Raw genomic sequence first — 10,632 nt, 5'->3', positions numbered from 1 at the left:
TTTACATTGATTGCGCACGGAGAGCGCTGAATCTGCCGAAAAGTTGGACACGAGAGATGCATCCTACAGTGGCGCTGTGGCACAAGTCTTTTTCGAAACAGGCCCTGATTCTCTCAGAATGGCATTAAATAGCAATATTTTTTCTATATCGAAAAAGCATTCGTATGGGGTGTTTTCTTAAAATGTACAGAATCTTTAAAAATCGCCTTTGGCTGGCTGCGCAATTCCAGTCCTTGAGCTAGGTTATTCGATGCGGTGGACATTGCTTGCGTGAAAAATGAAGATGCACAATCGACAAATCAACAAAAAATTACTAATTAGATTCCTGGCACATGTTGCATGTTGCCAATTGTAGTTGGTGAGAGTGCTAGACATGCCCACTTGGAACAATTCTAAGGATGGCACGGGTTTCGAGATATTTTCCATAAAGCATGCGGTAAAGACGCACCTTTCTCCCACTTATTTTTTTTAACAAAACGCCCTTTTATACATTCAAGCACAAAAATAACTGAAACTCCCATGTATTTCGCCACGCAATTTAGGAATAAATCTTTCGAAACTGGTGCAATCCTGAAAAGTTGTTACGAATTCTCAGCCTTCAATTTTCAGTTTAGGCCTTGCGAACTCACCGGCTACAATTCGTCGATTTCAATATGGGCGGCAACGTAATTGAATTCAGAAGGTCGTTAAGAAACTGTATTTTATTACTCAATTATGCAATCCGATGTCTTCTGCAAATAATCGCCGTCTCTTTGGGTACTACATACAGCTCAAGGATATGAATTATGCTATAAACCACACATCATTTTTTTTTGTAAATTCTGGATAGCTGAGAAAAAAAGAGCACTATAACGCCGTTTTCAATGGCTGTTTATCAATTCACGCCGTTCGCCCTTTAGCTTGCATCCTGCGATAAACAGCGACATAAACTAGAACTCCTCTGCTTAGTATGAGAGAACAGAGAGAGTACAACCAGAGGCGCTTGTGAATTGCTATACTGACAATGAGAGAAGTGGGTGAAGGAAAAACCAAAGAAGGAGCAAGTGAGAATTCCCAGCTGTCATTCGCTATCGTCTAAGAGACGCGAAGGCGAAAGCCTTAAAAGACTACTGTAATTTGTCTTAATCCACCTTATTACATCGTAATCCAGCTTAGTCCACCCTAATTCACTTTAATTCATCTTCACCCACTTTAATCAACCTTAATCCTCCGTAATACACCTTAATCCCCTTAATTCACTCTTATCCAACTTATTCCTACTTCATTCACCTTAATTGGCCTTAGTCTTCCATAACCCACCTTGATCCACCTTAATCAACCATATTACACCCTAATCCACCTTAATCCAATCACTAATCATTCATAAATTATCCTTGCTAATCATTAATTATCCCTTTTACACGGCTAGACATGCTTCGGTTGGCGTCTTCCCTTCTTTGGGTCACGTGATGTTTTATGTACCTCACAACGCGACATAGAAACAGAGACCTAAGGCTTTCGCCTTAAAATAGCACTGGGGCCGTATTCTGTAGCGGTTCCTTTTGGAACCGGTTCCTTTTGGCTGTTGCCATTGGTCGGCGCTTCGTTGTCGTCATCCCTGGTGGGCGGGACGACAAATTTTGATGACGTCACACAGGTTGCCAATCTTCTGGAAAGGAACCGGTTCCCTGCTAGGAGAGGAACCGCGGAGAAGTGGTTCTCTCGAGGGTCGCGCGCGGGGGCGAGCATGATGTCGAGGGTTGCTAGGGCAACCGTGGCTGCCGGCTAATCTCGCCCAGCTGACGAGCCGGCACCTAGACGAGACGAGACAGAGACGGCAATGGCGGCTCCTTTGGTTGTGTTGCTGGCGAGTGCCGAAAGACAACGACGCGACGAGAGGCAACGACGCGACGCGTTCGGCATGGCCGAAGAAGAGTTTCGAAGGCATTTTAGGCTCTCCAAAGACGTAGTGTGACGTCTTTGCGATGAGCTGGAAGGACATCTCGGACCTCAAAGATTTCGTGGTGTCGACGCTACGATGAAAGTGCTGTGCGCGCTGCGGTTTTTTGCCACCGGCAGCTTTCAACAGTGCGTCGGGAATGAAGAAGCGATTGCTCTGTCGCAGCCTTCGGTCAGCCGGATCATTACAGCCGTCGCCAAGGCCATTACGGTTGTGGGCAAAGAAAAAGGATGGGTTAGATTCCCATCCACGGCGCAGAAAGCCGCCGTCAAGGAAGGCTTTCTTAGCCGTGGAAAAATTCCAGGATTTCTAGGATGTGTGGACGGGAGTCTGATAGCCATCGTTCGCCCTAAGAAGCTCGGCCCCGGCGAAACGGAATCGTACTGGAGCCGCAAAGGGTATTACGCCCTCAACTGCATGGTCGTGAGTATTGTTCATTGACAAATATTTTCGATATGTGATTGCGCGAGTGCACGTTGTAAAAAACTTCGTTTCGTTATTTTTCATCAATTGCCGGTAATACTTGCGTTCCTATGAGAGAAAGTAGCGTTTGTGTTGTATGTGTAATGACGACTTTGATCTTTGCATAGAACACGGCCGCACTTTTTCAGTGCTCTCCAATCACAGTTGAATAGCCTTTTCGATGCTACAATGTAAACACATTACGCGCGATTTAAACCGGAATAGACGCCGTAGCAGTGAAGGGAGTCTTCGTCTGCGAGCGATCCTAACAGAAGACGAGCCCTTGTGATTCTTATTCGACGTAAAACTAAAGCATTGTGGCCAACAGACTGTAAACGTGAAAAGGAGCATCCCATCAATGAAAATGGTGTGAGGGAGAATGAGAATATGTGGACACCCATTTGCTCTAGCTGTTAATACGGCACATGCTGTTTCCGCGTTCTTTCGCTTGTAATAGGCACTTTGTCTGAAAAAAAAAACACAGGTGGAACTCTTTAGCAGAATCTTATACAATATGGACGGAAGAAACCAAAGGAATTATTTTGCACATTGTGTTGTGACCGCCCGCCATACATGAGCATGTGTACACATGCCAACGTTGCATTTGCAGGTTAAGATGACATTGTTATCATGCTGATCATTAGTTCAACTGCCTACTGCGTATGTTGATATCTCTTTTTCTGTAATTGTGTTCGCTGACTGAACAGTAACTGATTGGCAAGTAGTGTTGTAAGCAAAAGATTGTGCCAGATATTTGTTGCAGTGGCACTGACACCTTCTCTTTGCTTTCCCTTATGAGGTGTGCGACGCGAAGCTGTATATCCTGGCAATTGACCCACGGTTTCCGGGATCGTGCCACGATTCTTTCGTCTGGAGGTATTCTCCATTTCGCCGCCGCCTCACTCGTGGCCTGTTACTTCATGGAGAAGTGTTGCTTGGTAAGTGCACCTAAAGTAGCAGTGCTTCTTCCACATGTAAAACATTCACAGACAAATAGTTTTGCATCCTAGCAAGCTTTAAGAAAGCGTGATTTGCTAGAAATGTGTTGTGAATGCAGCAGTACCTAATGAACCTGCAGCGACTATCGAGAGAAACAAGTCTCTCTTAAAAGGCAGATATTTGTACCAGCATGTATACAACAGCTGACATGTTATGCTGTTTATTGATTAATTTCAATACACTGAATGCCACGTGGAGCGTTACAGGCAGGAGTGGAATTCTACAGAACACGTCAAAATGGCAGTTTTCAAGTATGGTGGAAAAGGGTTGGTGACAATGGACTCGGGGACCTGGTCCCTGTCCTTGGAACAAAGGAATAAGCGTGTGCGTGAAACTTTCGGCATCGACGTTAGTGATCGGTGCAGTATATATTGTAGAATGGTGCAAGTAGCGCTATTTTTCTTTGTGTCGCAATGTGTGCGATTTTTTTTGTTGCAGCGACATGTGGTGCTGGAGTGATTAGAAAGGATCAAACGGGTAGCTCGATTTTGGGTACCTTCATGAGAAGAGGTACGAAAGGTAGAGCAAGGATCCCAGATACTGGCAGCATATTCGAGAGTAGACCTTAGAAGTGTTTTATAAGATAACACTTCTGAAGAGAGAAGAGCTAATAAGTTTTAGCGGAGGATGTACATTTAGGGAGGGGCAAATGGGATGAACGGAGCAGAAAACCACGAGTATGAAATAAATATTACATGTCCAACTTAACCTGAGAATGAGATTTGCAGCCAAGACAACAGGTGAAATTGGGCTTTTCTTTAAAATGAGTCAAACTTTCTTTACAACTTTCCGGGAAGGTAAATGTTTGATAGATATTGCAACAATAAATCCAAGACCCGCTCCTGCTGTAAAAGGGCCCTTGCGTAGACTGTGTTCTTGCATTGTGCCTTAATGTATCCATTTCGTTCACTGACATGCAACACTTTACAGGGGACTCTGGGTACCCGCTAGAGCCATGGATCATGACTCCTGTGCCTGGTCACCCAAATCGCCTCACGGCAGAGGGGCGCTATAATGAGGCACACGCCTCAATGCGAAATGCCGTTGAGCGGTGCATAGGAGTCGTCAAGAGCCGCTTCCGATGCCTGCAGAGGCATCGGGTGCTCCACTACTCGCCTCAGAAAGCAGCCACTATTGTTGCAGCTTGTGCAGCGCTGCTTAACCTCTGCCCTGCAGCAGGCGTGCCTCTGCCAGACGACCCAGATGATGACGGTGCACATGACGACAGCGCACAGGAGCCAGCCCAGGCACAAGTGCCGCTTCAAGTACAGGTGCCACCGCAGGCGCACCCTGTACAGCCTTCTCGAGCTTTGTTTCAAAGAGGCCGTGCGGTGCGTGAATCCATAGTTGGTGTGTTTCGGCTGCCCAGAAATTTGCGCATTGCCTACCTGCAAAGTGTGCGCCGGTGCATTCGCTGGCAAATGAGGCGGAGACATGTGCTGGTGTAATATGTTTTATTTTTCTTTTCATGAAAGTAAATAGGCCGTGCACTTCAACATAACACATTGCGTGTCCTCACATGTGGCTAATCATAGTATGCTGCATACTGCAGTAGTGAAAAGCACATGATTTGTCTATGTTGAGCATGACAGATACACATGCAGTGACAAATAACCATGTGCCATTATGTTACTCCTTTGCTTTGTTCACTGTGCTTTTGAATATTGTCTCGCCAGGGAATTTTCTTTAAATAAAGGTTATTTCCAAGGTGAATAGCAACCAATCTTGCATTGTTGAATATTGCTTTGCAATGCCTATTTTACTGTGCAGTATGCATTGTTCCAAAGCTGTAGATGTCTGTTCATGTGTGACACGCAAGAACAGCATGAGTTACACAGCAACTGAAATGTCGTTCAGCAATCTGTATAGCACATATTGAAACGTATAGCAACAAACGAGACATGTCAAGCACTTATTGGAGCAGGATTTCTTTAAATAGCAGACACTCATGCTTACTACTGCTTTGTTTAAACTCAAGAGTTGCTTCAACATTGCATTTCTTGCACGCATGATTTCACATAATGCTCGTAATTGCTGCTTAACAAGGTGCTACAATATAAACAAAATCATGACAGTGAAACATTTCTTTATTTATTTTTTTATTCATTGGGTACCTGCTTCGTCATTCAGGCATTACAGCAGGGAGGGTACAACTCATATAAATGAACACTCAAAATTACATTCATAAAGCATGGAAGAAATCATCATTTGAACAAATACAGACAGTGTCAGGTGGTAGAGTATTCCAGTCTCTTGTAGTACGAACATAGAAAGAGTAGCGGAAAGTGTCGCTTTTAACCCTCTATTGCATGGCGTCCCATATTTGGCACATACCGGTTACCATTCTTTTTTGCGTGTGTGAGATTCCCAATTGAGAATGTGATACCGTCAGAGTAAATCTCGTAGTTATGCGCACTTATTATGGGCAAGTGCTGCCATCTCTTGAGTGATACACAAAACAGAGGTGAAGTAGATTTTGGGATGCGACGTGAAACTCGGAGGGGGCAAACACGAGCAATTGGTTTTTTTTTTTTCTCTGAAAAGTTCGACCGCAGAAACATAGAAAAATTATTGTGGCATATTTTTTGGCCTCACCAATTCAAGGCAGTTACTAGTTTTCTCAATTTTGCCTGCAACTACAGCAGAGAAACCGAAATCGGTGTGTGCACAGTATGAACTTGAAATACAAAATATGATAACGTGCTGCCATCTGTTCAATAGCCCGAAGCTGCAGGTCACTCTATCACAAGATGTAATTTTGACGATCGGTACGGTGAGGGCGAATTGTCTACCAAACAGCCGCCTGAAAAGCGAAAAGGAACTGAAATGTAAAGGACGTGGTGCTTCAGAGGCACTCACAAGCGCGATAGATGACGTAGAGTTATCGTGTGTGCGTTGATACGACAACCGCGCCGTGACATTTCTGTCGAGCTTTGTTGGGAGAGATCCAGTCCAAAAGACTCAGCGCTGGTTTACCTCCGCCAAGGTGTTTCGCGAAATTGATTGCCCCAGCGTAGTAAAGGTCCATAACAGGCACATGGGGGGTGTCGACCTGCTGGACTCTCTGTTTGGACTTTACTGCATACATATCAGATGTCGAAGAAATGGCACTTTCGAATTTTTACGCCTATGCTAGACTTATCGGTACTAACAGCATGGGAATTGTACAGGAGGGTGCAGGAGCAGCTTAGGAGGAGACAAGTACTACCGCTGGCTCAATTAAAAGCAGAAATTGCAGAATGCCTTACCTCGCATAACAAGTGCCTACCCAACTAGCGACCAAGAAGGACTCCTAGTCAGGACATCGAATTCCATGATCAAGTCAAGAAAGCACAGGGACCAGCGGCCGCAATGCCACCCAAAGACGACCGATCTGACCAAGTCAGCCACTGGCCAGAATTTGAAGAGAAGAAACAAAGATGTAAGCGGCCACCTTGCACAAACAAGTCGTTGGTAAGATAGAGGAAGTGAAACATTCATCTGTGCCTGAACGCAGCAAACAACTGTTTCATTTCATTCCCCACATCACATTAGAAGGCCACCGTCCGTGAAGCTTTGTTTTCCGCCCATGGCAGCAAGAGCGCTCAGCCATCTTCATGGTGTGCCATATTTGGCACAAAGCTTTATCTTTATTATTACAGTCATGTTTGTTCATTCAATCAATAATGAAAGCTGAAAAAATGACTTTCATAATTCATGCAATACAGGGTCAAAAGGAATCTCACATATTTTTAATTTGTGATCTCGCCTTTTAGAAACATATGTGGGCAGCTGAAAATACAATTACCTGGCTATCCCCGTATTAGAGTGGTATATGTTATGAAGAAATGTTAATCTGAGATTTCGGCGACGGTGTTCAAGAAGATGCCAATTTAATGCTTTTTTGCTTTCTGTCATGCTAAGCATCCCGTCATAATTGCCAAGGACAAACCGAACTGCCCTGTTCTGCACTTTTTCTAGTTTATCTACAAGTTCTGTAGCATATGGATCCCAGCAAACACACGCATACTCCAGTGTACTGCGCACATGTGTGAAATACAGTTGCTCCCTAAGTTTCTGTGGCAAGCTACTAAAGTTACGTTTCAAAAAATCTAATGCTCCGACAGCCTTGTTCCTAACATGAGTAACGTGTCTGTTCCACCTTAGATCAGCAGAAAAAAATACATCTAAGTATTTATATTCTGACACTTGTTCAAGAGTAGCATTATTTATAGTGTTACGATTGCTGTCGTATGAGCTCTTCCCGGTAAAGGTGACGTGGACACTATTTTTCTCATTCAGTGACATTTTCCGTTTTTCACACCATATGGCAATCAAATACAAATCATGTTGTAGTGCTTGTTGGTCAGATTCGCTGTTGATGACAATATAAACTATACAGTCATCTGCAAACATTGTAAATATTTATTTATTTACATGTACCTTACAGGCCTTCGAGAAGGTATAGTGTAAATGGGGAAATACGGTAACATATTAGTATGGAATCGGGAAAGAAATAAACATCAGCATAATGAAAGGAGTACGCACAGAACATGGAAAATTATTACATTAGCAAATACAATATGTAGAGCAATAACAATAAATGGTAAACAACAACATAATAGCATAATAACATTGTAAACGTTTTTGCACGCTATACAGTAGTAAGTATTGTAAAGAAATTGGGACCACTGAAATTCTTTAACTTGTAGAAAAAATGCAAGAAAATTACAAAAGACATGACGTGTTTAGACGGTTGAAACGGCATATTGATCGTTTAGCAGATTGCGAAATTCAGTGTGTTTATATTGGCATGCAATGGTATCTGGTAGTGCGTTCCATAAACGGACCGCACGGGGCAAAGTTGAAAAATTAAAAGCGTGTGTGTTGCCATAAATCGCGACAGCGCGTCGACTTGGCGTTGACCTATTGAAACCCATGCGCTGATGTTCACCTCTTCGTCGGGCTCGAAGAACGGCGGGCAGACTCCGATGGCGCTCGCCCTTCCAACTAGGGAGAGGACGCGCCCTCGCGGTCCGGGCAGGCTGCCTCCTCCGGTTCCTCTGCGATTAACACGTTTGTTAGAATATGGTGCGCAAAAGCTCCGTCAACGAGTGTGCTTACCTGCTTTCGGCGTGCAAGGCGGCTGCATCACGGCGGGCGTTATACACATCTTTCTTCCACACGCCGCGCCATTGGGCTGCAGTTTTCACTGCCGGGCCCTCAGCGTTCAGCAAGGCAGTCACTGGCTGCCAGAGCTCCTCCTTGCGCGCCGCCGTCAGCTGTTGACCCAGCACACACGACGCCTTCGCAAGGTAGGGGTGCTCTTCAACAAATGACACGAGTATATCGCGCGGCCTCGCTCAAACATGAGGACCCAGTTTCGGATTCGGCGCGCAAACTGGCAAGTCCAAAACGTAAATAAAGCGAGGCAACTTGTTTGCATAACGTATGGCACACCACCTAGCGACTAAATAAGAAAACAACACAAATAAAATTACAACTCCCAGTAGCGGTCTGCGCCGCAAGCTCACATTCATTACTGAAAATATATTTGCAAGTGTTCTATACAAACCAATGTTTTTTTATCAAACCAGCAACATCCTTCAATTGCTATACCGTCCCCTAAGTACAAACAAAAATGATGACGTGATCTTCCGGCAGACCGCCGCTCGTTGATTGGTTCCCCTCACGCCGCCCCGTTCCACTCTTTCTCCGAGTGACGTAATCCAGACGTAACAGCCAAAGGGAACCGGTTCCCAAAGGAACCGCTACAGAATACGGCCCCCTGGTTTTGCACGCCGAGAGTATGAAGGGCACAAGAAACCTATCCTCTTGGCCATACTATGATAATGCACTCGTTGCGTTGCTGTCTGCTGAGGTTTATATAAATAAAAAAAAACGAATAATCTGAAATTTGGCTTTACCCTATCGGTTTATTGCAATGACAATCATACGGACAATTCACTCGAATTTCCGCCGTCGTGGTCACCCCCGGCGCGAGAACGTCCAAGTGCGATTAACATAGCGGCCGCGCGTCATGTGCTGCAAATGGTAGCGAAAGCTTGCGAGGATGAGTGAAAGGATGGTGGCTTGATGCGGCAGTGTTCTCGCGCTGGCAAAGGGGGAAAGCGAAGAGCGTGCACGCCGTCTTCTCACGTGCGCAAGGGAGCGGAGAGCGGGGTTCGTGCGCAAGGAGGGGGTTGATAGCTGGGGGAGGGGCCGGATTTATTCTCATAATTTCTCTTGTTACTCCAGCTGCGGTAGCTGAAAGCGTCCCGCGTGTGCTACCTTGGAGGCAATCTGCGCTTTGTTCGAAGGCTAGCCGGCCTGAGATAGCTGACAGCCTAGTGTAGGTTGTGTTCTCACGCGCTTAGTTCGCGTTAAATCCAGAGGTGGAACGACGGGGAATTCGCCCGCCGCTGCTGCATCTGTTCATGACGCCAGTGTTCTAACAGCGAGCGTCCGCGGTCATTTAGGGACATGAATTCGATCGCCTGTGCATGCGTGAGAACGTGCCTGCTAATTTAGTTAGCAAGCCAATCTTCACATTAGTTCATGCAGCTGTTAAATAGAGAGGCTTACTTTAGCGGTCTAATAGTTTCCTATTGCAATCAATGTTTCGCCTGTCAGGCGAAACCACGATTCTTTATATTTTTCTCAGCTCCTCTTCGGCTTCTATGAAACCTGTATTTTTTTTTTTTCGCGTGAACTTAGCTTTCACATGGTTTCACAATCACGCGTACAAAGCAGTCGGCAATAAACGAAAAGTTTGAGCTCTCATAACTGTATAGAGGGGCTAAAGAGTTTGTACATAGACATTCAGAGACAAACTTCAACGAAATGTGCGAGGTCATGAGGTGATCAGTTGTCCATAGACAGTACATATAATTCTAGAGCACAGCTCTTAGGCGTCCGTTCCAGCGGCGAGCGTCGGCGTCACTTGCAGCCGGGCTAACGAGCACGGCAAAAGACGTAAGCGAACGCGGCGCGCCGCGCAGGATGACAAAAAAGCAGCCATAGCAAAGAGGCTCGAGGAGGAAAGCGTAAACAAGGGTATCGTAGCGTAAGAAGGGAGAAAGCGTAAGAAGTGAGGGTGTCGCAAAATGGTGAGGAGGAAAGCGGAGGTGACCACGCATGCGACAAACGCGGGAACAAAGCGCCGACGTGGGCTTCGGACCCACTGCGCATGCGTTACTTCGCTTGCGGCGCCGCCCCACTAGAGAATGCGCTCCGCGCGAGCCGCGCGTTCG

At 45.6% G+C, this 10,632-nt stretch overlaps 1 protein-coding gene across 1 annotated transcript; it reads left to right on the top strand.

The window, feature by feature from the left end:
- The first annotated feature begins 1,785 nt into the window (after positions 1-1,785).
- LOC140218828 (putative nuclease HARBI1) lies at positions 1,786-5,113 on the top strand. Its single transcript, XM_072288559.1, has 3 exons — positions 1,786-2,362; positions 3,201-3,339; positions 4,331-5,113. Exons 1-3 carry the CDS (start codon positions 2,018-2,020, stop codon positions 4,846-4,848), a joined length of 1,002 nt encoding a protein of 333 aa, XP_072144660.1. The 5' UTR covers positions 1,786-2,017; the 3' UTR covers positions 4,849-5,113.
- Positions 5,114-10,632: the final 5,519 nt, after the last annotated feature.

Source organism: Dermacentor andersoni, chromosome 6 (assembly GCF_023375885.2).
Source record: "Dermacentor andersoni chromosome 6, qqDerAnde1_hic_scaffold, whole genome shotgun sequence".
NCBI lineage: Eukaryota > Metazoa > Arthropoda > Arachnida > Ixodida > Ixodidae > Dermacentor > Dermacentor andersoni.
The sequence above is the reverse complement of the archived record's forward strand: the minus strand, read 5'-3'. Positions and strand labels throughout refer to the sequence as shown.

Excerpts from the sequence above, each read along its gene's own strand:
- LOC140218828 (XM_072288559.1), top strand. The coding sequence starts at position 2,018 with ATGAAAGTGCTGTGCGCGCTGCGGTTTTTTGCCACCGGCAGCTTTCAA. Across the intron at positions 2,363-3,200 it reads ACGCCCTCAACTGCATGGTC|GTGTGCGACGCGAAGCTGTA; the intron begins GTGAGTATTGTT and ends TTCCCTTATGAG. Across the intron at positions 3,340-4,330 it reads TCATGGAGAAGTGTTGCTTG|GGGACTCTGGGTACCCGCTA; the intron begins GTAAGTGCACCT and ends AACACTTTACAG.